The 27,444-nt window shown below is 42.7% G+C and overlaps 1 protein-coding gene across 3 annotated transcripts; it reads right to left on the bottom strand.

The window, feature by feature from the left end:
* Positions 1-15,504: 15,504 nt before the first annotated feature.
* On the bottom strand, positions 15,505-26,695 carry armh4 (armadillo like helical domain containing 4). 3 transcript variants are annotated; one of them, XM_079572782.1, is made up of 9 exons: positions 26,397-26,695; positions 24,610-24,800; positions 23,500-23,781; positions 18,946-19,182; positions 18,394-18,564; positions 17,739-17,882; positions 17,629-17,660; positions 16,377-16,526; positions 15,505-16,304 (listed from the first exon to the last, which is right to left on the bottom strand). In XM_079572782.1, exons 2-9 carry the CDS (start codon positions 24,770-24,772, stop codon positions 16,230-16,232), a joined length of 1,254 nt encoding a protein of 417 aa, XP_079428908.1. In that variant the 5' UTR covers positions 24,773-24,800; positions 26,397-26,695; the 3' UTR covers positions 15,505-16,229. The 3 variants fall into 3 exon arrangements, with proteins under 3 accessions (XP_079428908.1, XP_079428907.1, XP_079428906.1); XM_079572781.1 differs by having other exon boundaries at positions 15,507-16,304; positions 18,946-19,185; positions 24,610-24,797; positions 26,397-26,692; XM_079572780.1 differs by having other exon boundaries at positions 15,507-16,304; positions 18,946-19,185; positions 26,397-26,691.
* Between the last annotated feature and the right edge of the window lie 749 nt (positions 26,696-27,444).

Below are 27,444 nucleotides of genomic sequence, written 5' to 3'. Positions count from 1 at the left end.
TTTCTTCCATTAAACAAAGAGTCTCTTGTTTTGTTCCTTCATTGTATGTGAAGCTATTTAACTTATTAGAAAACAGAAGCCTATTCAGTTTGGGGTTGGAGGGAGAGGGAGGGAGGGGAGGAAGGAAGGAAGTGGGGGAGGGGGTATCATGTGTTGTAGCCCATGTGACCTGTAACGTAGTAATATTTCTTTAGACAGGAACATAAATCTCTGATAATTAGCCACAATATGGAGCGTAGCGGCTCTTACCACAGTCGGATAAACCCATTGGAGAAATTAAGCCAAATGAGATCTGATGGACATTTTCCCCTAAATATTTTTGTACCAACAATTGCCTCCTGCCCCACACCAGTGCTGCTTATGTGAGCGTGTCTTTGTACAAAGCCTTATAGTCAGAATCCTACTTACCTTTGTGCAGACAAACACCTGGAGGGGCAGCAGCGCCGACTGTGGAGCTGCTTCGTTTGTCCTGGATATTTCCTCCTAATCAGCAAAGTTCTCAGAGGCTTCTTGGTCTTCCTGCGCTTGAAAATGGCTTCTCGGCTCACACAGACAGGGGGCTTTCCGAAACTGCTCCCTCCTCCCTCCCCCTCCCCCTAACACTCAGTTTGCGCATGCCCGCGGAGTGGAGTTCTGTCTGAAACGGAGCCCTCAGTGAGGGGAAGTGGGTAAAAAGTTCCTTCTCAGCGAGTCTGCATCGACACCACACTTAACAGGTGTGTGTTACACCAGAGAGCAGTCCCACAACAACACACCAAACAACCTCAGTTCCGTGTTAATTTAGGAGCATCTAAGTGTTCATTTGAACAACTTTATCGTCATATAGACATTTATTAATGAAAAAGAAAATGACAGTGAGACTTCATATGATTTTATAATGAGAGGAAAAGTTCTCACTTGTGAGTTTGAAGAAGCTACATTAAATAATGTACATACAACATATTTGAATCTGAATAACTTTGTAAACTCATAAGAGAACCTTTTTTTTTATTCAAAAGTATGATCAGTCGAATTACTGATTTTTTCCACATTATGGGCTGTGCCGTTCGTGAGGGAGAGGGACAGTGCGTCTGAAAGTCACAGCTCGAATTTCTCTGTTTAGTGAACCTCAGAAGTTGCCCTCACTGAGACCTGAGTGGAAGGGTGTAGGGGAAGGGAGGAGGGAATGGTTTCGGAAAGGCCCAGGATCACACAAAAGACTATGGCTGCGTCCGAAACCATCAAATTGTAGCCTCTAAGCACTAACACTAGCAACTAATCCTTAACCTTTCATGGGGTCGACTCTTAGATCTCTTTGCAGTTAGTGAACTAGAGCTTCAGCAGAATTTGCACAATCCGTCCATCCTTAAACAGGGGAAAGGGAAGTGACATCACCAACAGCTGTTTTTCTTCTTCTTTAAAGTTATTGGTGGAGTGCAGGCCAAAAAAAAGTGCATGTCGCCCCCTACTGTACAGTGTCCATAGCTCCTAATCACCGGTTAGTTAGCATCAGAGGTCCCTATGCTAAAGTGGCTATGATAGTTAGCATCGAGGCTCCTTTTCCTAACTACTTCCTAATTGACTTACCAATTCGGAAGCAACTTGCCATGGCGGACACTGACGCACATCCGGTTTGGCGTAAGAGCTCTTAGCAATCTGACCATTTTGGACGCATCCAAACTTCTTCCTTTTCTTGTTTTACGGCAGTTGGCAACCAGCTTAAAGGAGCATTACCGCCTCCTACTGTTCCGGAGTAAGGGTCAGCCAATGAGCTTACAAACTACACCCTTTGTACACGAACAAAGCAAAATAAAATAAAATAAAAATTAACCACAAAATAAATTAAATACCACAAAAATGCAAACACACCTACACTCTATAACACAAAAATCAAGCTGGAATGTCATGGGACTTTTATACCCTTCCCAGAGAATCCCTCCCCTTCCCTTCCCTTCTGGGTGAAGCGTCTGTTGCCCCCCTGCTGACATTACACACCCGGCCTATTCAACAGGCGGCCTGGGGGCTCCATAAAAGGACTTGGCCTGTGGGCAATGATCTCCGAAAGATCAGGCCCAGTGAAAAATGTAATTGAATAGTCCTGGCATATACGATAATGTCAGCTCAAAATGGTCGCTCACCGGTATCAGTAGGCTACAATAAATATAAATCAATAACAAAAGAACTCTGTTTTCAATGGAAGAGACGACTCAGTAATCCGCTAGTTTTGGTTTGAAAATGTAAAACAGATTACCCTTAATGGGAAAAGAACACAGAAATAATTGATTACATCTATCATATAAAACGGAATCGCGGATTGGGCGGGGCTTAAGCTCCATAGGGGCGCCGCCATGTTATTTTCCCAGAAGTCCGCGGGCGGCCCCCACGTGACCGTCCCTCTGCCCGCGGGCATTGGCCACGGGCCACCATGTGACCGTCCCACCGGCCGTGGGCATTGGCCACGGGTCAATATGGACTGCAGTGCATTGCTGTACCTACCGCTGTCCGAGGACAACCCAGCGTCACTACAACGCGAGTGCACGAGATCTGACTGCCGTGCGTGTGCGCGCATCCAAACAGGGCGATGTGAGTCATCGTCACTCACCGCTACACTGCAGCTGTAGACGCTCCGCACTGGTACAGTTACATCCTCCAAAACACATGACATCTGCGTGTCTTTGTTTAACTTTCTCCTGCAGTGACCGAGGCTGTGGTTCATTATAGATCCAGTGCTGCGTAATGTCAGAGGCGCAGACGAATGAGTGAGATCTAATCCTGGCCGTCTCAAAAGCCGTCTCAAAAGCTTTGTCTCCGAAAACAAGTAGGTACACGCAGAATGTGGTCCACGACCTGGCCAAACACGAGCCTCAAATCAAACGCGCTGCTCCGAATGCTTTACCCTCCGTGTGCGGAAGGCGAAAATGACTTAACGAGCGAATGGTCTGCACTGCGTTGCTTTTTTTTAAACATTTTCCTGCGGTGCCTACCATTTCTTTTCTATTTTGCTTTCACGTATTGTGAGCCCAGAGATGCATTTTATTATAAAGCAGCTTTGACCATTGACAATTTCATTCTAAGGTTATAAATACTGTCTAATAATGATCATTAGGCTATTTCATTTCAAAACCAACAAATTATTTTTTAACCGTGAGAGCTGAACCCCGAATATTTATCCATAAATATTCCACTGTCTCTTGAATTCTATTTCCTGAGTTTAGCGAACATATCGTAGATGTATGTAGACGTATGTGGCTCATTCTGCGTGTGCTCTGGAAAATGGCTCACTCCTTTCTGCACACTGTTAGCGCGTCCGTGTCACAGCTAGAAGATCCTGGGTTCGATTCCCACCAGGACGGGGCCTTTCTGTGTGGAGTTTGCATGTTCTCCCCGTGTCTGCGTAGTGTACTCCGGCTTCCCCTACCACTAAAAACATGTGCAATAGGTGAATCCTCCAGCTCGGTGATTCTGACCATCAGCCTGGCTCCACATCATGGAGATGGGTCCCCGGGGGCGGCACTGCTGTCGACCACTGCTCCTTACGGGTTGCCCCAGCGGCATCGAAGGATGGGTTAAATGCAGAGGACGAATTTCCCTACGTGGACAATAAAGTATACAAACAAACAAACATACAGTCATTACAGTGGGGATTGCAGAAGCTCAGAGCTTTGTCTGGTCAAAGGGTCAGGGCATGAGTAAAAATAATCAAATATAAGAAAGGAGTACGGGTGCATAAAACATTCCAATTGCAGTTGGTTTGAAATAATTTTTAGCATTCATTATTTTAAACATTTGTAGTGGCCATAGTTTTTGAAATGGAATGTGCAGGGGGGCCTTCCAGTAAAACAGTTGGGAACCACTGGTCTACTTAGTGCGGGTCTACAGCTAAACTGAGTGACGGGTTACAGGGACTATACTGGACATTTCTTTGTAATAACTCATAATCTCAGAATATCAAATGTGGAGACTAGCGAGGCCCGGCTGAAGGCCTGGTCTCAGCTAGTTATTTTATATTGTAAATGACAGGCTTCGATAGTACCCTTGTTTTAGATATACATTATACACCTGGCCTATTCATCAGGCGGGCCGGGGGCTCGATAAAAGGACTTGGCCAGTGGTCAATGATCTCCGAAAGATCAGGCCCAATGTAATTGAATAGTCCTGGCATACACTATAATGTCAGCTCAAAATGGGCGCTCACCGGTATCAGTACAATAAATATAAATCAACCGTGTCATTAACAAAATAACTCTGTGTTCAATGGAAGAGACCACTCAGTAATCCGTCTATTAGTTTTGGTTTGAAAATGTCCAACAGATTACCTTCAATGGAAAGGAACACAGAAATAATTGATTACATTATTTTATATTGTACATGACAGACTTCGATAATACCCTTGTTTTAGATCTGCTTAAGTTTTTCTGTTGGTAACTCAAAGTCCTATTTCAAAGACACTTGGATGTACTGGTTTTTCTGGATTTTCACAGGCAGAGATAAAACAAATACGTTTTTTATGCATGTGGCAGGACAATAACAAAACCCTGTTTGTCCCGATAAGTTTAGCTGATCTAAAACACAAAGTAACATCTTTCTAAGAGCAGGTCCTGGAATGTATGCTAGAGAGGGTTGTGTTGTGCTTTTTGCATCAAGCTGTATCTTTTGGGCTTCATTAACACAAACTGTGCTGTACGTGTGAATTTCAAAACAGCAATAAAAAAGGCATCAGTGTCAAAAATTAAACTTTATTTGTAAAAAATAAAAAAAATACATTCTATCAACACAAAAACATCAGCATATCTTAAACATCACACACACATGTTCATGTCATTAAACAGATTTGATCTCTTCATGTGTCCCGTCCTTCTCGTGTGTCCAGTGTCACATGACCCGCCTCAGCAGCTCTGTGCTCTTCCGTGTTTGCCCCTTTAACGTCTCTGATTCTCTTCCACTCTGCTCCTGGATGGTTCTGCAGCACACTGGAGTTGGTCTGATCGGTGATGATGCGTCCCACACTGGTCACTCTATTGGAGATTCACCCCGGTGAGGATTTTCGGGTGTTTTGTGAGACGGTTTAAATATCTGAATGTCTTCCCAAACTAATCACACTCATAAGGCCTTTGCCAATCGTGAACTCTCTTGTGCTGCAAGAGATTTGAGCGGTCCCTGAATGTCTTCTCACACACATCACAGCTGTACGGTTTTTCTCCAGTGTGGATTCTCATGTGATATTTGAGACCTTGTGAACTTGTAAATGTTTTCCCACACTGATCACACTCGTACGGTTTTCGTCCATCGTGGACTCTCTTGTGCCGCAAGAGACCGGAGGACTGACGGAATGTCTTCTCACACAAATCACAGCTGTACGGTTTTACCCAAGTGTGGACTGTCATGTGAGCTTTGAGGTGGGATGACTGAGTAAAGGTCTTGGCACACACATTACAGCTATACGGTTTATCTCCCGTGTGGATTCTCATGTGATATTCAAGGCCACTTGAACTTGTGAAGGTTCTCCCACACTGATCACACTCGTACGGCTTTAGTCCATCATGGACTCTCTTGTGCTGGCAGAGACTTGAGGAATGACTGAATGTCTTCTCACACACATCACAGCTGTACGGTTTTTCCCCCGTGTGGATTCTCATGTGACGTTTAAGACTTTTGGATCGACTAAACGCATTTCCACACAGGCCACACTCGTAGGGCTTCTCTTCATTGTGGATGATCTTATGTTGTTTCAGATACTTTGATTTACTAAATTCCTTCCCACACTGATCACAGCTGTATGCATTTTCCTGTTTGTGTGTTATCTGCTCCTTGTCCATTTCTCTGCAGACAGAAACAGGAGAGAAGTTGCTTTTATTCTTAGACACATTATTCTGTAAATGACTAGTAGCTGTCTACAGGCCTGGTTTGACCCTCCCCTCCCTCTGACTTTTCCCCCCAACCCCACATAAGCTCACTGTGAATCAGCAACAAATCGGTTTTACCAAAACACTGTGTGAATGCTGTAGCTGCTTGAATCTCTGTCCAGTTTGTATTGTAAAGAACATCTTAACTTGAGTTTTGAATCTTTTCACTTTTACCTGACACTTAAACAACATCAGTGTATTTACTGACATGTGCTGCTGACTTTCCTCCACTAAAGAAAAAGTCTTTTTTTTTTCCTTCATTGCAGAATCCCATTGAGTTTGGGGTTGGAGCAATAAAAAATGACACATCTCTGATAACTAGACACAATATGGAGTTTAGTGCCTCTTCTCACAGTAGGATGAACCCATCAGAGAAATGAAGCCAAATGAGATCAGATAATTTACCTTGAAATGTTGTGTATCAACAATTGTCCCCTCTGCCTCCTGCCCCACACCAGTGCAGCTGATGTGAGCGTGTCTTTGTACAAAACCTTGTAGTCAGAATCCTACTGACCTTTGTGCAGACAGACTCCTGGAGGGGCAGCACCGAGTGTGGAGCTGCTCCGTTTGTCCTGGATATTTCCTCTGGGTCTTCGTTGTGGGTCTTCCTGGATTTGAAGATATCTTCTCAGCTCCCACAGTCTCACACACAAGTCAAGCAGGAAGTCACCTGGTGTTTTCATAGCTCTGTGTTGAAAGCCCCTCCCCAAATGACCCCTCCACTTCCCTTCTGAATGAAGCCTCTGTTGCCCCCTGCTGGAATTATACTACACAGAATTCCCCTCCCCCCCTCCTCCTGTCAGCTCATTGTGCCTGCTCCACACCTGAAGTTCTTTCACCAATTTACATCAAAATACACTGACCTCAGATATGCTTCATATACACAAACAATAGCACTCCAGTGTGAATGTATGAGACCACTCCCGACAGAAATATGAGTTCTTGAAATGTGCTGAAAGATGTGCCCCAAAAGAATATGCACAAAAAAGTGATGAAAATTAATTAAGTGGAAAGATTAACATACACAAGGCAGTTTGCAGCCCCACCATTCTCAAACTGGGGTCTGGTGCCTCTAGGGCTCCATGAAAATGTGGAATTCAGTCACAAAATTAAAGAGTGGTTGAATTATGTTCACAATAGAAGTGGGTTGAGCCGATCAAATCCAATGTTTACTTTAATATTCAATCATTACTATCGTTGTCTTCATTAACACAAATCTGTGCTTAACTCCTGTACGTGTGAATTTCAAAACAGCAATAAAAAAGGCATCAGCGTCAAAAATTAAACTTTATTTGTTAAAAAACAACAACAAAAAACACATTCTAACACAAAAGCATCAGCATATCTTAATCATCAAACAAACATGTTCATGTCATAAAACAGATTTGATCTCTTCGTGTGTCCCGTCCTTCTCATGTTTCTGAGTCCAGTGTCACATGACCCGCCTCAGCAGCTCTGTGCTCTTTAGTGTTTGTATCTTTAATGTCTCTGATTCTCTGACCGGCTTCCACTCTGCTCCTGGATGGTTCTGCAGCACAGTGGAGTTGGTCTGATCACTGATGATGCGTCCCACACTGGTCACTCTAGTGGAGATTCACCCCGGTGAGGATTTTCGGGTGTTTTTTGAGACGGTTTAAATATCTGAATGTCTTCCCAAACTAATCACACTCATAAGGCCTTTGCCAAGCGTGGACTCTCTTGTGCCGCAAGAGATTTGAGCTGCCCCTGAATGTCTTCTCACACACATCACAGCTGTGCGGTTTTACCCCAGCATGGATTCTCATATGCGTTTTGAGGGTGGATGACTGAGTAAAGGTCTTGTCACACTCCCCACAGCCATACGGCTTTTCTCCCGTGTGGATTCTCGTGTGATTTTCAAGACCAGTTAAACTTGTAAATGTTTTCCCACACTGATCACACTCATACGGCTTTCGTCCATCGTGGACTCTCTTGTGATGCTCAAGACTTGATAGCTGACGGAATGTCTTCTCACACACATCACAGCTGTACGGTTTTTCTCCAGTGTGGATTCTCATGTGATATTTAAGACTTGTAGACAGAGTAAACGTATTTCCACACAGGCCACACTCGTGGGGCTTCTCTCCAGTGTGGATAATCTTATGTTGTTTCAGATTCTTTGATTTGTTAAATTCCTTCCCACACTCATCACAGCTGTATGTTTTCCCTGTGTATTGGGAACCTGCTCTCTGCAGACAGAAACAGGAGAGAAGTTGTTTTTAAGTTACAGACATTCTGTAAGTTACTAGCTTTCTTCAGGTTTGACCATCCCTCTGACTTCATTCTCATTCACACAGTATGAATGAACATCTTGACTTGAGTTTTGAACCTTTTCCAGTTTTATTTAATGTCGAAACATCAGCAGTGTCTTGACTGACTCTGTGCTACTGACTTTCTTCCATTAAACAAAGAGTCTCCTATTTTTTCCTTCATTGTAGCCTAGGTGAAGCTATTTATCTTTCCGCCAACCCCGAGTTTGAGGTTGGTGGGAGAGCGGGAGGGAAGGAGGTGGGGAGTATCATGTGTTGTAGCCCATGTGACCTCTAGCGTGGTCATATTTCTTTCTGCAGGTACACAAAGAGCAATAAAAACAATATCTCTGTTAACTAGCCACAAATTGAGATAAGTATTTATATTTATCTGAGGTTCGAGAGCAGGACACACCTCCCATACGCCTCTTCCGGCCACCTATTCAAGCCCCCGTCTACTAACCTCATCCTCTCGTTCGAGGTTTCCGGCCCCACCCACCCACCTTTTACTAAATTTCTTCTGCTTTTCCTTCAGGTATGGGGATGCGAGCCTGTGAGCTTCCCTCATCGAAGCCCCAAAACGACATTTATCACGTGTGTATCAATAAACGTTTGTGTACATCGTATCTGAAGTTGTGGTCCTTGTGAGTGAAATGGAGCATAGTGGCCCTCACCACAGAACCCATTGGAGAAATTAATCAAGATTGTCCACAATGACAATTATATCAAATGTGATATTTCCCCTGAATTCTTATGTACCAACAATTGCCTCTTGCCCCAAAGCTTTAGTCAGAATCCTACTCACCTTTTGTGCAGAGAGACTCCTGGAGGGGCAGCAGCACCGACTGTGGAGCTGCTCCGTTTGTCCCGGATATTTCCTCCTAATCAACAAAGTTCTCAGAGGCTTCTTGGTCTAAAGGCACTTGACAATGTCTTCTCAGCTCACACAGACAGGATCACACAAAAGACAAGCTGGAATGTCACAGGACTTTTATACCCATCCTCAAAGAATCCCTCCCTCTCCCTTCTGGATAAAGCGTCTTCTGTTTCTCTCTGCTGACAGTACACACCCAGTCGGCCATTCAATTAGCTGCCCGGGGTCAAAGACCTCTGAAAGATCAGACCCAGTAAAAAATGTAACTGAATTGTCCTGGCATACACTATAATGTCAGCTCAAAATGTTCGCAGGTGATTGAATGCATTGATATGCGCGAAAACACGCATATTAATGAGTCGGGTCGTTCACGCCTCATTCACTTCCCAGCAGATGTGAGAAAGTTGGATTCGCTCATTTCGACGGAAGAACAAGTTGACCGGTAATTTAAGCAACATTCAAGTAGATCACAAAAGGAGTCAACTGAAACAATGAATTTGCTTCACTTACTCAACATGGAAAAGTCCGGCTTCTCTCAGCAGCATGATATCTTCCTCTGGTTATTTTGCTGCGTGGTCCTGTGTGAATATTATTTGAACTGTACCATTATTTGCAATCAAACATAGGAGCTCTTGGGGGCCCCCTAGTGGTCTCGAGGTCCTAATCAGCTGCTGGTACGGATTCTGCAGTAATCCAATAAACCTCATAAAAACAAAGCAAAGATGTACAAAAGCATCCACACCGCTGTACTAAGAGAAAGGGAGACATTCCCACACTCGTCACAGCTGTTTTGTCTTTTCCCCCAAAGAGCTCTCTCATGTGAAGTGTTACATTTGAAGACTGGATACAAGTTTTTCCTCACTGGTCACCCTCATATGGCATCTCTCCAGTATGGATCCTCATGTGTGCTTAAAGGCTTAATGACTGAGTAAACGTCTTGTGTATTCTGTGTGTGGGGAGTCTGCAGAGGCTGAGATGGCTCCATATTTTCTGAGGACTGAAAAAATAGTTGTTGCTTGTGGGAATTGGAGACTTTGTTTTATTTGTAACTATGTTATTATAAGCTAAAGAGAAATACTACTGGGATCATAATAATACTGGGATGACCTAGATGTAACCCTTTCCCTAATCACAATACGGAAAAATGTGGAAATGTATCACAATGAGTGGGGTGAGTGGGTTGCCTTGGAGTCTATGGAGCTGTCCTGGTCTGCGCTCTCCTTAGGGCTAGAGTGCGACTAGGAATAATGGCCTGAGAGGAGAAGGGGAGGAAGGAGAAAAGTGAAAGGGAAGAGAAGGAGAAAGGGAAAAAAAAGTGGCTAAGAGACGTATATATATATATATATATATATATATATATATATATATATATATATATATATATATATATATATATATATATATATATATATATATATATATATATGGTTGTATGTAGGTACGTATATGTGTGTCTGCTTGTCTATTCTGTGTTTGTTTCCCTCATCCTCCTTCTCTGCTCTCCAAATCACATAATTATTGATCCCCCCTTTCTCCTTTTAATTTATCTATCAAAAAATATTCTTATTAATACTTATTTTCAATTAATTTAGTTTTATTATTATTATCTTATTATTTTCTAATTATTTATTATTATTATTTTTTATTACTTTTACTCTTTATTTTTTATTTTTGTCCTTTCTTCCTCAAGCGCCAGCCTCTGACACTCACCATGACAATTCCCATAATTATTATTACTAAAACTCACGCGCACACGCATACACACACGCACACCCATGTCTCCCCACCCACATCCCCCTCCCTCATCTGCCGTCTCGTTTTACCCTGTTTAACAGAGCCGTTTAGCTCTGCTGTCTTTCTTTGTACTTGTGCAAAAACTCAAAAACTAAAAAAAAATAAAAAAAAAATAAGGAATTGTATAACAAATGTACACAACTAATATTCACGACTAGTGTCTTCATGAACACAACTTTGTCTTTAACTCCTGTAAGTGTGAATTTCAAAAGGACAATGAACAATTAAAGCTTCAATGTCAAAGTGTAAACTTTATTTGTAGCTATGCACAATCTGTCAACACAAAAACATCAGCATGCCCGAAACATTCGTTTGCGTCTCCCTGAACTACACAAACATGTTATAAAATGATGATCTCTTCATTTGACCAGTCCTTCTAATGTCTCTGAGTCTCTGGTCATGGTTGATTCTCTGAGGTTTTTTTGTGAGACGCAGCTGTTCAAGTTGATTCTGGATCCTCTTCATGTGAGGCTTTGATGACACAGTAAAGTTCTCGTCACACACATCACAGCTGTACAGTTTTTCTCCAGTGTGGATTCTCATGTGATTTTCCAGAGCGCTAAAACTTCTAAATGTCTTCCCTCACGATCACACTCCTACTGTGGACCCTCATGTGCCGCACGAGATTTGAGTGCTGACTAAACGCCTTCTCGCACACATCACACTTGTACGGCGTTTCCCCAGTGTGGACCCTCGTGTGTGTTTTGAGGTTGGACAGCACAGCAAAGCTCCTGCCACACTCCTGACACTTGTATGGCCTCTCTCCAGTGTGGATCCTCGTGTGAGCTTTGAGACCGAACGACTCCGAAAACGACTTGCCACACTGCCCGCAGCGGTACGGTTTGTCTTTGGTGTGGATCCTCTTGTGATGTTGCAGGTGCGTTGACGTGCTGAACGTATGCCCACACTGGTCACACTCATACGGCTTTACCTTTTCATAATGGCCATTCTCATAATGGATTTTCTTGTGCTGCTGGAGAGCCGAGAGCTGCCTGAAGGTCTTGTCACACACCTCACAGCGGTACGGCCTGTCCCCTGTGTGCGTCCTCGTGTGAGCTTTGAGGTTGGACACCTGAGCAAAGGTCTTGTCGCAGACCTCACAGCTGTACGGTTTCTCTCCAGTGTGGATTCTCATGTGTTGTTGGAGAGTTGCCTTTCGAGCAAACGCATGTCCACACAGGCCACACTCGTAGGGCTTCTTTCCAGTGTGGATGATCTTGTGAAGTTTCAGGCTGTGTGCTGTAGTGGATTCCCTCCCACACTCGTCACAGCTGTGCATTTTCCTCCGTGTGCGGAGAGTCTGAAGGGTCTGGTCTGTGTTCATTTCTCTGCAGACAGAAACAGGAGAGGAATTAGAGCTCTGTTACAGACATTATTCTGCAAATCTGCTTGTCTGACCCTCGATCGCCTCGTTATCAAACCTGCTGGTCAGGTTGGCCCACAATGGCAGCGACCCACCCGATGTAACGATAAAGCACCAAACATTAAAATCTCGCATTATTAATGATTATAATTAGCCTCCTCAACCCCCACCTGAACTGATCACATTTTCTTTAGTTTAGCATTACCCAAATCGAAAAGCTTCTTGAAAAATGTGTCAAAATAGTGACGAAAACGAGACGAAAACGCAACAAAGGAGCGACAAAAATGTGATACAAAAGTCCCGGAACAATAAAATGACAAAACGCGTAAAAAATGTGATGAAAAGGTAGGAAACAGTTACAAAAAGTGATTGATATCCCGCGGCAATCAATGCATTTGTTTGTGTTTTACGTTTGTATTAGGCTAATGTTATTGGTTGTTTGGGTTTGTTGTCTCTTTTTGGAGACGTGTGGCGTGGGGGGCTATGTGTCAGAAGGTCAGAAATGTCACAAATGTGTTCACCTGGGACTGAAGAAGTCGGACTGTCCGAGGTGTGGACACCGTTCTGACCTCTGAGAGAGGCCGGGTTGTAGCCAAAACTGTAAGAATAATTTCCTCTGAATTGAATCATGTCCCTCCTGTCCCGCACCAGTGCCGCTGATGTGCGTGTGCGTTGTTGAAAGAATCCGACTCACCTTTGTGCAGACAGATTCCTGCAGGGGCAGCAGCACCGACTGTGGAGCTGCTACGTTGTTCACGGATATTTCCTCCAAATCAGCAAATTCTTCTGAGGCGTCTTGGTCTTCCTGCGCTTGAGAATGATTTCTCAGCTCATACAGACAAAGGGCCTCGCGAGTGAAGCTGGAAGCTGCAGACAGACTCCTGGAGGGGCAGCAGCTGCTCTGTATAACGTGTTCTCCTCCGGTGCGCCGTTACGGGTCTTCCTGCGTTTGGAGATGTCCTTTCAGCAGTAAGTTACCTGTGGCTTTTATTGATCTGTGTCGAAAGCCCCTCCCCAAACGACCCCTCCAGCCCCCCTCTGATTGAAACATCACCCCCTAATTACATTACATACCATATAGCAGTGGTTCTCAACCTTTTGGAGCTGCGACCCCCACTATAACAGTTAAAGGGGTTCGTGCCCCCCCCTCCCGGGTCACACCGTGAGAAATCGGAATATTAGCCTAAATAATTCTTAAAAAACAAAGAAAAAAACAAATGGTTAAAATAAAATTAATCAAATTACGAACATATAATGGCACTCATATAATATAACATATAATGCACACACATGCGACAATAAAATATTATAATATATACTAAAAAAAAGTATGTATATTTTATCTACATGATCTGGCGACCCCCCAAATTCGTCTCACGACCCCCTTGGGGGTCCCGACCCCCAGGTTGAGAACCACTGCCATATAGTAACCCCATCCCCCTCCTTTCAGCTCATCAGGCCCGCATGAGTCATCAAGTCCTTTCACTGATTCATTCAAACGCACAGGTACGCTCTTTCATAAAGATGTCACGTCCAGAGTGAGTGGAAGACACCACTCTTTACACAAACCTGTTCTTGCTGAAACTGTTTTTTATTGCCATTGTTTAGTTTAGTTTAGTTTAGTTTAGTTTAGTTTAGTTTAGTTTAGTTTAGTTTAGTTTAGTTTAGTTTAGTTTAGTTTAGTTTAGTTTAGTTTAGTTTAGTTTAGTTTAGTTTCATTAAGTGCTGTACAAATTTAATACTGTGCTGTAAAGTAATTGAACACGAATAAAACAATAGACAGAAGACATTACAATAAGACACAAACAGCTTTAACCTATAGTGCGCGTGCGTGTAAACTGCGTGGTTGTTGAAAGGCAGGAGAGGATCTTAAATTAATCTAATGCAAAAAGGAGAGAGAGAAACAAAAAATTTCAAAAAGACAGATGGAAAAAAGATACAATAGAATACGTAAACCAATCAAAATAAAATGAATACTCATGATGATAAGTATCATTGTACATCGGCCCTACTTAAAATGTAATACAGTACAGGCAGATACTAGACTTAATAATGCTAATAACAATAATAAAGAATATGAATAATAACCTCTTCACTAATGATAATTAGAAAAAAGACTGAAAAACGCTGAGATATAAAAGTAAAGCTGTAAATTCGTTCAATGCAAAACAGCAGCATCACCGAAAGATACGGCAAAAGCAAACCGAGAGCTAAGACTGCGCGCTTGTTTATCTTCCTTTGGTGCGTCACGTTTCTCTCCATGACAACGTGCCTAAGTACAGTCCCGTCGCCAGACGTCAGTCTTAATGGTTTTGACTGTTTTGACTCTTACTGTTTTCTGACCATGTTTTGAATAAACAGGAGCGCGCGTGGCTCGGTCAGTGCTGTGGGCGCATCCACTTTCCGCGGACTTCAGCACTTTGTAGTAAAGAACAGATTGCTTGTTACCAGCCCGCACCCGTCACTGCCTTTGCCCAGATGTTCACGAGCCGCTGCACAGGGAGAGAGAAATGCGCATAGCCTAAACGACATGGTGGACTCTCAGAGCGGGGGATGAGCGGGGAAAGAGTCTATGACAGGGAGACGCTGACCTGACCGTGAGACATACGCGACTGTTAATAAGCCTCTATCGTCATCAGCTATTCTCAGGTCGGGTTTTATTTTGTGAGCAGACAACAGGGGAGTCGTGCGCAATTACGCACGAGCGCACGAGAGACGGAACTGTTTCTGAAGAGACAGAGAAAGAGAAAGAGAGGGATGAACTGTCCACTCTCGGTTTCAGGAGAGGAAATAGTTACACGCCTGGTCTCGCTCAACTTGGAGGGGACTTTCAGGTGAGGACCGGCGCGACAAGTGAGGGCTTTATTAATAGAAGAATGAATGGAAGAGACCACTCCTTGCAGTAATCCGTTTATTAATTTTGATTTGTCCAACAGGTTACCTTTAATATGGAAAAAGAACACAGAAATAAATGATTAGATTATTGTATATTGTAAATGATAGGCTTTGATAATACCCTTGTTGTGTCCTGTTTAAGATCAGCTCAGGTTTTTCTGTTGGTAACTCAAAGTCCTATTTCAAAAACACTTGGATGTAATGGTTTTATTGCATTTCCACAGGCAGATAATAAGACGAATACAGGTTCTATGCATGTGGCAGGACAAACATAAGACCGATTAGTTTCTCTGATCTGATAAAAGAAGGAATATGCCCCAAAAAAAACACAAAGTGACATTTCTTTCTAGGAGCAGGTCTCGGACTGTACCAATGCTACAGAAGGTTGTGCACTGTGGATGTGGCGAATCGAGGTCAAGTTGTATCTTTCCTGCAGCACATATCGACTGTTTTTTTTTTCCACATTAACACTGACACGTGATCGTTACAAGTAGAAGGGCAGAAACTCTGAAACAGTGAGGTTGTAGATCACTCGCAGACAAAATATAGTTTTGTTCATAGTTTGTTGATTTCTTTTAAAATTCTTAAACGACACAGTTCCTTTACATTTACTCAGGACACCGACCCAGTGACAACAATAACGCACTCGTGACTCTTAACCTTATATTGCAATTTTAGATGAAACAGAGATTTTTTTTTACATTGTAGTTCCTGGACAAATTTGTAACAAAGCTGACACATTTACTGTGCAAGTATTTACAAGGATTCTCCACTGGTCTGACAACAACCTAGCTGTGGCTTTGACTCTTTTTTTTATTATTATTATTATTATTTTTTAATCATTATCTGTGCAGGTTCTCAGTTGTCCAAAGCAACAAAGGTTGTCATGGTTCATTTAAACTTCTATACCAGTCCAACTCTCCACTGAGATAACACACTGTAACGTTTTCAAAGGTGCACAAATACCCTGCAATGTCACACTTCCACCACCAGGGGGACTGTCCTCTGTCTGTTTGTTCTCAGGCAGAGGGACACTGCTGCATCTGGCCCAGTGCTTATCCTTATCTGGGGATCATGTGGTCCAGGTGAAGCTAACCCAGAGTCCGTTCAGCAGCTTCACTTCCCGCGCTGCGTCCCAAACTCCCCAAACTCATTCAGAACTCGTCCTCCGAGCTGTCCGCCAGCAGCATGGCCTGGTCCTGTCCACTGGTGCCCGGCTCCCGAGGCTGCTGCAGATGAAAGACAAAAATGTTAAGTGTCTAAACCTTTCGGGTTTGTGATGGGAACTGCTCGTTACTGACCTCTTGCTGCCGCATCTTCCGTCTCTGGTGTTTGAAGCTGTTGCGTCTCCTGCGGTGCATCGTTCTGATGCTGTAGAGGGCGCCCACGAGCAGCAGAGCCCCGGATATCCCTATGCCCACGGGAGCCAGCATCCCAGACACATAACCTGCCTAGAAGTAGTAATGGACAGGGTTATGCAGGAGAGACACTGCGGACAATTAAAATCCTGAGATATATGGCCACGCAAATTGTCACCTGTAAACAAGTAAATAATCTAATCTACGCAGTCAGCTTTCCCCCCCCATTATTTCGCTGAATCCACTATTGGTTTACATGGGGAAATGCACATTCAAAAGTCATTTTCTCAAAATGCTTTTTTCTGACATGATGATAACATTTTCCAGTTTCAACTATACTTTTTAACTTTGCAGCAAAATTCAGAGCCATATGTCACTTTGGCCCTTCGAAAAAACAAGTCAGATTCAGTAATAGATAAAGATATACAGAATTCCTTCTGAAAATTTTAATTAAAGGCACATCCTAATAGCCAAACTAGAATCCGAAAATTGTATTTTTGCTGTGGTTAATCAAAGAATGGATTTGGATGAGGACTTATTTACTTATTTATGGAGACGAGCTGGAGACTGGATGCTTGTATTTCATTATGTTTACTTGGTGAAATGGCTTTAAAGGAACAGGCCACCGTTTTGACATACTGAGATTTGTTCTTACCTGAACTTAGACGAGTTGATGCGTACCTGTCTGGTCTTTGTGTGTGCCCTCAGTCACGCAAAACGACCAAAGATGTTGTTAGCATTGGCCTCTCCCAGTATATTCCTATAGCTCCAAACGGGGTGAAGTTGGAAGCTACCAAGCTCTTCCACTGGCAGAAAGACCAGACAGGTACGTATAAACTTGTCTAAGCTCAGGTAAGAACACATCTCAGTATGGAAAAACGGTGGCCTGCTCCTTTAAAACAAACCAGAAATGAAGGTAAACAAATAAAGACATGTTTGGCTGTTTCTGTTGTTAAAATTTTGTTGGAAAATATAGATAATTTTGGTCATTTCAAACATTTCATTTGCAGTCCTGTCGTGGGGGAAATGTCTATCCAATGAACCATTATAAAAATACATTTTCTTATTAAATCAGTCATAATGAGTGTTTAAAAGTGATTAATGTTTTGTCATATTTACCAGCACTACTAGTATTGTAAAATATTTAAAGTTCAAGGACAAAATACATTTCTCAGCCAGTAGAGGGCAGTCTTACCTTCTCTCTGATCAGCTCGACCCAGCTACGCACTAGAGGAAAAACACATAATTCATGTATTTCTGTCTTGAAAACTGTATTTTATATGTTTGTGTACGTGAATGTCATACTCAGTCCCTGGTTGCGTTGGACCCATATGGGGGGAGGGGGGATGAGGCTGTAGGGGGGAGGAGTGGAGGCCTCGGGGGCTTCTGTCAGGTCTTCCTCGCTCTCCTCCGACTCCTCTGAGGTCTCCTCATCATCATCTGGATCCTCTGCAAAGACACAAACAAGGAACAGAACAGGTTATTGTCAAAAGGATGATGTTTAAAATTCAATAGGCAGATGTTTTGTTGTTGTTTTGTTTTACTTTATTTGAATTACTTATCTTTTATAATGATGAATATCTCTGTAATTACTTGACCTATCCACATGAAAGTTCAACATCTTCACTGTCTACACAAATAAATGATTGTGTTTAAATGTGGCAACAATATTCAAAAAATGTGCTTGTTGTTGGCAAGTTAAATTGACAATTTGTGGATCCAATCCCTCACAGTTAATGATAAGGGTCTGTTTGGAGATTTCATTCAGAAATTGCTCCTGCTCCGATTAGAGTGCCGTGCCAGTGGACTCAAGCTAGGTTTGGTTTTGTGGTATTGTGCATGTTTTAGCCCAATGGGAGACACCGGAGCACCCAGAGGGAACATATCCAGACACAGGGTGAACATGCAGAAAGAAACTGAAAGGGCACAATAATATTTCAAATGCAAAAACAACGCCTACCGTCAGACCCCATCTCGTCAAACCCATGTCTGGATTTGGAGTGATGCTGATGCTTGGTTGCCATGGTCACGGTTGCCACGGTTGCCATTGTCATGGGACGCGGCGGGGATGAGAGTGAGGGGCCGGTGTACTGAGGGTTTTCCTCGAGGTTTGATCTGGTCTCCGCGGCGCCTGTTTATAACGCGTCACACAGAGAGGAGCTTTTCAGGACACTGCGAGAGTCATGGGGAGAAAACAATGGGGAAAGGGTTTTCTGCCCTTTTGGTCGTCTGTTCAGGACAATTATCTTTTTGAGCGACAAAGCAATGAACACTTTTGATGTTTGACAGCACATTGCATCATTGTTATAAAGTGCATCCCCAAAAATATTGAGATAAATTCATCGCCCAGCCTGACCCACCAGTTGAAAACCATTGGCTTCGATCACCTCTTTTAAACTGTAAAACACCGTCTTCTCAGTTGGATCTTACAAAGCAGTATTTTCACACACATCCATATTTCATGTCTACTTTTAACCCCATTAATTCAGAGTGATCACAGGTCATGTCACACCTGTCCCAGCCTGATCCCATCCCGGCTCTGAGCCCGCCTCCTGCTCTGACGTAGACGACCTGATTGGCTCCTGCTGCTCTGTGCCAGACGCCTGTCCCGGGACTTCGCTGGGCCTGGCACGGTCAGACAGCGCCCCCTCTGGTGAGACGTCTTCAAGCGGATCGAAAATGAGGGGCAGAGACTCCGAAGACATGGTGCCCTCGGTGGCATCGTCCTGGGACAGCGGGGCCACGGTGTCTGCTGGAGGCACAACAGTAGCGTTCGTTTTTTAGAGTGCATATGACACAAATTTTGCTAAAACATAGTTAACACAATTATATTTCAGATTTACTTCCTTATTGGATACTGACAGGAAGTGACATAGATAGAGGCAAACAATTTTAAATTGGAAAAGGACTTAATAAGTGTCTGTGCTGCTAAGGTAAAGTGTGTTTAATTTCGATAAATATTTTTAATCACACTAAACCTTATGTAATTAATTAATCGAAATTCCTGGCCCTAATCTATTTTCAAAAGCATAAAAACCTGTCATATGTGCTTTAAGTCCTGAATCATTTCTGGAGTTTGTCTGTGGGACGTACGACATAAACCTATTTCAACCTGAAAAGACTCATAGAAACAGAGTGGCGTTAGGAAGTTTAATTGGACATGAATCGTAATTGGGGCTGAGACCCCGGTGGAAGATTGAATTAAAGATATGAAATACATGATGATTATGAATGTTAGACAGAATCTTCCCCTGGAGCCCGGACACTGGTTCACATGTTCCAGCCATGTCCTAATGTGTAGAATGAGCCCAGACCCTAACCCTAACCCTGTTCACCATAGATCCCTCTAAAATCCTGCACTGTCACTCAAAAAGGTGTTAATTCTGATCTGAAGTGCCGTCATGCACGAGCTTAATATAGAAGCTGCAGTTACACGTATGACCTGAGGTGGCAGTAGTGAGTATAAAAGGGCTAACTTGCATCTAGCCCCTTTAAGAAAGGGATCCTGGGCAATGAATGGCTGAAGCAGGAACGAGCAGCTGCGGTGATTGGCTGTCGCGAAGGTGCGGCTTGAGATGGGACTGTGATTGGATGATTGGATAAGGGTTGGCGGTGATGAGGCGATGAATTAATGCTGCAGGTTGAATTTGCGCTGAAGCTTCATTTAAGCCCGATTTGGTCTGGGTTTAGTCCCATTTACAATTAGTTTAATCAATGTCTCATTCCCTCTCCCGTCCATTTTCCCAACATATTTTAGATTATCATTAATAAGTCTTTTGATGAAAGTGTCATATAGTTTCAGGTATTATTTATATAAGTTATTTCATCATCATATTGCATAGTGACTCACCAACATGGACAGAACGCTACATGTATTCCATTGGCAGAAAATACTGTTATGACAAGTTCAGATGTTTTTTCAGTCCCTTCTTTTCATTTTCATGCAGTTTTCATAAGTCGGCGTAAATATTTGGAGATTTTTGTCATCAATACTTTTAATTTAGTCTGATTCCAGTCTGCAAAATTATTGCTTTGACCAAAAATTTGCCAAAAAAGATCTTAAATACATCAAAAATATCTTACAATCCTGCCTCGGCCATTTATTGGAGGATTATCACCGAATGCGTTTTTAGAAGTAAATTCTGTAAATACCTGAGCGGTGGACACTCTGCATTCATAAAGGTAAGCCAGTTTGTTTCTTAAAAAACATCATATCCACTTCATATTCCGCTGGGGACTCCTCCTGTTCCCCACAGATTGCACGAGCGCCTGCAGCTTCTGTGTTCTCTATTTCAGTGCCGCGCTCAGGAATAGAACTTAATTAGACTGTCGCCACTCCCAGCTGGGTTCAAAGTGGAGCAGAGAAAGAGTGCTGCGCTCCCGAAACCATCAAGAATAGACAAATGCGTTTAATTTTCTTGAATTCGTAATGGATCCGATGAATTCTGCACAGATTGGTGTGAGAGTGCTGTGTATGGGAAGTTTCAAAGACTACTTCATTATCGTCCCTGTGGGGAAATTTGTCTCTCGCTTTGGACTCATTTTTCAGTGGTGTATAGTGCAACACTCACACTCAGGAGTACTTTTTTTTTTTTTACTGCTAACTCAGCTGCTTCAGTAAAGCAAAAAGATCTACCGTATGTTACGCTTTGAGCCAGTCGTAACGAACCTAATCATCTAATGGAGAGATGTTGCCTTGCAAGATCTGGCACAATGCAAACAAATTGGACAAGTGAACTGCAGGGCTGGGTACTGTTAAACAATAGTTATCGGTAAAAGGTTTAGGTACCATTATCGAAAAAGTATTGAAAGCAGGTATCGAATATTTTTTACAAATATTTTCATTTCCAAGTTATTTGGCGGTATGGGCTCAAATAAATGACCTCCCTCTCCCCCATTTTTGCCCAAAGTTTTCCTAATTTTTCCAAATGTTTTAACACCACTGTTTCTTATTTGAGCCCCATTTTTTTTCTTCTAATTTTCACATTTTTCCCCACTCATTGTTATTCCTTAAATTTACCCTATTTCTCCCCATTTTTCTTTTCCTTTTACCCCATCTATTCCCCATCCCCCCCCCCCTTTTTTTATATATATATTTTTGCCCTTTTTTGCCCAATTTTTTAACACATTTCTTTCAAATTTTTGCCCAATTTTTTCTAATATTCCCATTTTCCCGCCTCATTTTTCCATCCAAATTATTTCCTTAGTTTTCTCCAATTTCTTTTCACACATTTCTTGACATTGGAAATGAACCCGATATTGTACATTTACAGATATTCCACACATCATTGCTCTGTTTTCTGGCTCTAGATGACAAATATTTTAGTATAGATCAGGTATCAGTTTTGTTGTGACAGTTTTATTTAGTTAGTATCACCAAAACTAGTCGCAGCAAATACACAGACTAGCCTGTCATCTGGGCCACGGTCTGCTGGAGAGCGCCGGCATCCTGCCTCCCTGACTTTTCAAAGACCAAAGACCTGTCCTGAGACAAAAGCATTAACAAAAGCAGTATTAGCATTGCACACGTCTGCTACTCATCTGCATAACCACACCAAACTGCCATGGTCTTTCCTGCTGTGCTGTTGTGACCTACGCTACATAGCTGGATCAGAGAATTTGCTCCTCAGAACTCTAATGCAGCGCTTTGTGCGTTCTCCGTATATATATATGTATTAAACCTCACCTTTTGACTAAGACAACATATCTCTAAGCTTTATTAAGTAAGAAAATCCACAACAGTATCGAAAACCAAGTATTGTTAAAGTACTAGTATCTAAAAAAAAATACAATGACACCCAGCCCTAGTGAACTGTCTTCTAAAACCAGATGCGACGTCCAGGGCCGTTGCCAGGATATAAAAAACAGTGAGGTCCAGATAATTCTTTAAACTGGGGGGTCTGGTGGTCCTCCCCAGGAATTTTTTAAAGATTCAGATGTAATTTCCTGTATTTTAAGTGATCAAAAACACTTTTGTCTCATCCTGAAGCTGTTTTCAAAAATTGCTTTTCGTTGCACCGTTTGGGACCAGGAGGCCTGAGTGAATGTGGTGAGTGAGTGGATGGTGGTCGGACATGCAGATGGCGCAGACTGGTTGCCTCGCTTCCATCAGTCTACCCAAGGGCAGTGGGTGCAGCCGTGCACCCCCTGAAGTTTTAGGTGACGAGTCACGTACCCCCTACTTTGACATGATGAATATCACAAAATAAAATACCTATTTAACATCTATTTCATCCATTATTACTGTGAAGCAGGTTTTCCAAACAGTTTTGCTCGCCTGAGTGAGAGGCAATAGGAATGTCTGGTCCTAAATAAAAACTAAAATATTAAATGAAAATGTCCGTTAATTGTTTTGAAAACGAGGCTGTGGGTGTGAATGGGTAAAGCTGAGTGTTTTGCTTTGGCTCATTCTGAACATCAGACTCTGGTTTGGACACTGCGCTCTGGCCCCGCCCCCTCTGCGTCGCCCTCACTGTCAAACCACTGGTCGCTACAAAGGTGAATGCGCTGGTTTAAGCTCATTAAAGCGAAGAAGGACATTACAATCTTTGCATGAGACAGAAACAAAGTGAGCAGCAGAGGAGGAGAGCAATGATGAGGCACAGACGCTTCTCCTTCTCTCGCTCCTCAGGTCAGAATGAGGAAAACATCTGAAACATCTGAAATGAAGTCACCGTCATTCTGAGGCGCACACTGACTCCTCTCTCTTTATGACAGAGAGCAAAGAAACTGCATCAGGATAAAACTTTTGCGCGGCTCATGCTGAAGGCGCTGCTGTTGTAGTGAGGCTGACGCACAGCCGCGCCCCCGCCTCCAAAGAGTTTTACGCACTCGGGTCCAAAGCAGCTCATGAGGTCCGGTTTTAGAGACACATTTAGGTTCAGAACAAGCTCATCCACGTCTGAATTAGAGGCTCTTCCGCCTGTAGAAGCGCGTGTTTACAACATTCATTTGCGCAGTAAAGGATTCAATGTGGAGAAGGAAAAAAAAGCTAAAATTGTACCGAGGTCCGGACCTCGGTGACCTCAATGGTCGATACGGCCATGGCGACGTCTCTGTGTCTTACCTCCACTGGGTCTGGCCGCCTCAGTCCACAGACTCTCCAGACCATCCTCCTTTGGCAGAGGTCCTAAAGCTGGTAACATCGGGGGATCTTGCAAAATGGACATGGTGGCTCCTTCTGTGGGCACTTGAGGGCCGAGGAGCCGCTTCGGGACATCATCATTGTCCACTGGTGCGAGCCAACTTTCTGAAGAGTCATCCTCGCCAATCGTCTCCCTGCCGGTCGTTGTGGTAGAGGCTATGCTAACGTCTTCTCCATCCGTAGCTTGTGTGTTTGGTATTTGTCCTATATCACCAAAAGAAAAGAGTTTTTACTGGGAAGTTTTTGTCAAAGTAATTGTTCTGTTTAGGCCGGCTAGTGAGCAAAAACTTGTGAGAGCAAAGGAAAACTATAACTTTCTGTTCATTTTTATTCTAAAAAAAATTAAAACAGCATCATTTCAAGGCACTAGTTAAGTACAAACACTACTTGCGGTTCCTTATACCAACGGTAGGCAGGCTTGCTTGGTGGAGGTTTGATTTCTTACATTCTGAGGGTTTAGGTACATTTCAAAGGAACTTTCTGTATTTTCAGCATATGTTTAGTACTTTCACTGGTAGGCTATTTGGTGTCTGTTGTATGCAAGAATATTTTTCAAGATCATCTTGAGGACCAAATTTCTATGCCTGAGGGCCAGATTTGGCTCCCAGGCCTGACGTGGCCCACCTGTGCTTTATGCAGACTTCTTCCGAATACAGAAAACCCAGCACACCACTCTTTTCAAGACTTTTAAATGAATTATCACCTTAAATAGAGTAGTATAAAATAGAGTGCCAAGGACGTCAAAGCTGTTAAACCTAGAATAGAAGGGCATGGGCCACCTCATGACATCAGCAGGTGGGAGCAGGTGTTTTGAGCTCAAGGTTCTCTCAAGCTTGTGTGGCGTAAACCAAACACATCTCCCAATATGCTTTTTCACAGGGGAACAAAGTTATAACGTGGATAAAAGCTTTTTTTTTTTTTTTTAAGTCAGTTTAACAGAATGGGCACTTTTAAGGATACTGCGCATTTGGGTCACATCCTCCTTTTGGACCTACATTAAGCATCACTCATCCCAGCGGCTAAAAAACTCACCTAGTCCGGGCTTGGCGGTGTCTATATTTAGCCGAAATGCAGCAGTAGTCGCTAAATCACTGTCTCGCGTGGGGGCGAGGCCGGGGAGGGAGACCGGAGTTCCGTGAACAGAAAAGATGGTGCCGCTGAGGAGTAGGCGTAGGAGTATCCAGGCAATTTCCATCTCTGTCTTAACGTCTCAGAGCTCACTGCTAAGAAGAGAAAAACAAAGATGAGTAAGGTATATGTTAGCTCTACGATGCAAATAAGTCATTTTATGAGGCTAATGCTAAAACCCAAATAGTTGAATAGTGGAAATAGTGGGAAAGAAATGTTCCTGCCCTTTTGTAGTTTGTTAATGACTATCTTTTATCCTTTTGAGCGACAAAGCAATGTTAATGTTAGATGTTTTCCAGCACAGTTTTGCATATTTCTGATGGCATTGCTTCATCGTCGTTATTGAGAAAGTCCCCAAAAATATTGAGATATTAATTATATGTCAGTATCGCCCCACCCTAGCCGGCAGTTCATTACTTTCTCCAACCAGTGTTTACTATTGCTGCGTTCTATGGCCAAGAATAGTTGAATTGTCAAGTCAAGGCCGTCAAGGCATAGTCCATATTATTCAGTCGCTCCGTCACATTTTCAAGGTGGTGAGTTACTCCATAGTCACAGCTGACTGACAGAAATGTACCTGCTACAACACGGCAACAGCCTCTACCAGTCAACCACAGTCACTTCAACGCATTCTCAAGGGGAAGGTGAGAAGATAAGTGCTCAAGATAACAACTGTAGCTTATAGAGAGCCAGCGGGGAGCCTCCGACCCTCTGGTTAGCTGCTCAAGTGTCCATCACCACTTGACTTGTTTGAAAGAATGATTTATTAAAAAGAATGATGCCATGCTATAAAACTCAAGAGAAAAAAATTGATTAAAAAAATAAAATCTGATCAATAAGAGTTGAAGCTTTACTACCAAAACATTTCCCGGTCTCCGCAGGGCATTGTAAAGCATTGAGAGTCTTTGGACATAGTGTCATTGTTTAACCTATATTGGAGGCCTATAGAAAATACAGAAATATGGTCCAGTTTGGCGGAAAAGTTCTGGCCATTTATATACAGTTTTACATCAATTTCTGATTCATTTTTTGTTGCTTTTGTGTCCAGTGCTTTAAAATATCCACATTTTTCTTCATTCCTTTGCAGAGAAATTCTAAATGCATAGAAAATCGACTATTTTGGCATTAAAAGAGCATTCAAAATGATAAAATTACACTTGCTGCTACCTGTATAAACCCTGTTACATTTGTCATTTGTGCATCTGCATTTGTGTTAAAAGCTTTATCCATTTGGGACAAAACAAACCCTGTGCGCACCTAAACTAAAAATAGCCTCATATCCCTCCCTGTATGCATTTTGGTAGTAAGATGCAGCATCATTCTAGCACCAAGCAAGGGTTTGTTTTCATAGCGGGAACACGTGACATCACGGTAATTTCAAATCGAGGCTACGGAAAATTACAATCGTCAAAACAACAAGTGGAATGAAGGAATTATCTCCAAAAAGAAGGGCTGTTGCAAACCCACTTCTGTGCCTGCAAACCAAAACGACCTAAAATGGATCAGCTACTGCCCCAAAGCTAACCAGCACAACATATTTCTGCACGGTAAACAAATGCAAAACGCGACCGCCGTCTCACCCCGAGACAGCTGATTTGCTACCCAGATTTTGGCCGTGCAACTAATTACGCATTTATAACATCTCCGCGCGCGCTATGCATTGGAGTAGCTCGGGCTAAAAATACACCTACCTTCCCGATTGCATGGCGGATAGTGCTTTTTAGGAGGATGCGACGGGCTTATTTTGCTTCTTTTTTTTTTTTTTTCTTTTTTTTTTTTTTGCTGAGAAATCCCGAAAGAATCCAACAGGCGCGTATGGCGTGGGTGCAGTTCCCGTGGCGATTATTTCTATGCTGAAAACTGGCGCTGCATAAATACCGCACGGTCACATGAACGATGCCAGAGGAACATGCGAACTGCGAAGATGCTGAGAGGAAGGGACGCTGTGCGCAGCTCTGACGTGTGCATGTGCGAGAGTGTAACAAAAACACGTCTCTTTTGCACATGCACTCAAGAGATGCTCGTTGATCGGCATTTCGAAACACATTTTGTGACATGCAGTGGCAGGAGCCTTTTGGTGGAACAAAAGACACAGTATGAATTTTTTTTTTAGCAATTTCCACTGAATACTAAATCAGTGCGCAGATTTACGTTATTATTTTCAAAACAAAATTGCAGGATATGTATTACATTTATTAGAGTGCATGAATACTGTTTTTGTGTTTTTTTGCAATGTACATGCCGAATTCTTTTGAAAAGACAGTCCCATATGATTTAGAATTTTGTGCCAATATTAGCCTAGTGAACCAAAGTTTAGCCATAACAGTACCCTAAAATTAAACCAGGACAAAATGATCTAACAGGACTAATCCAAGACTTTAGATCACCTTACTTCTAGAGCCACAAAATAGATGTAATGAGCCCTGCTTTTGTGGATCTAAACCTTGATATTATGGTCCAGTAGTCATATAGTCATTGGAACTACGAGCCAGCACGTTGATTTAAATGACAGACATTTGCTTGAAATAAAGAAAAATATTATGTTGATGGGTGGACTAAATAAAACACTCAGTCAAAAACAAATATAATATTTTATGTATGTATGATCATGTCTAATCATTCATGATATGGCAAGGAGTCTAGGTGTTCCCATAGCTATACGGAGCTCTAAATAGAGCTGCTGCTCCTCCACTCATCCATTGATAGGGCCGCATTATTACTTGTGTTTGTGTTTTTATA

This window comes from Gobius niger, assembly GCF_951799975.1.
Source record: "Gobius niger genome assembly, chromosome: 15".
Lineage (NCBI taxonomy): Eukaryota > Metazoa > Chordata > Actinopteri > Gobiiformes > Gobiidae > Gobius > Gobius niger.
Note: the sequence above shows the minus strand (reverse complement) of the source record. Positions and strands in the feature narration are given on the sequence as shown.

Bases quoted from the DNA above. Each gene is read 5' to 3' on its own strand.
- armh4 (XM_079572781.1), bottom strand. From the start codon at position 24,772: ATGGAAATTGCCTGGATACTCCTACGCCTACTCCTCAGCGGCACCATC. The intron at 17,661-17,738 runs GTATGACATTCA...TTTTTCCTCTAG, and splicing joins CCAACGCAACCAGGGACTGA to TGCGTAGCTGGGTCGAGCTG. The intron at 16,527-17,628 runs GTAAGACTGCCC...TACTACTTCTAG, and splicing joins TCGAGCTGATCAGAGAGAAG to GCAGGTTATGTGTCTGGGAT.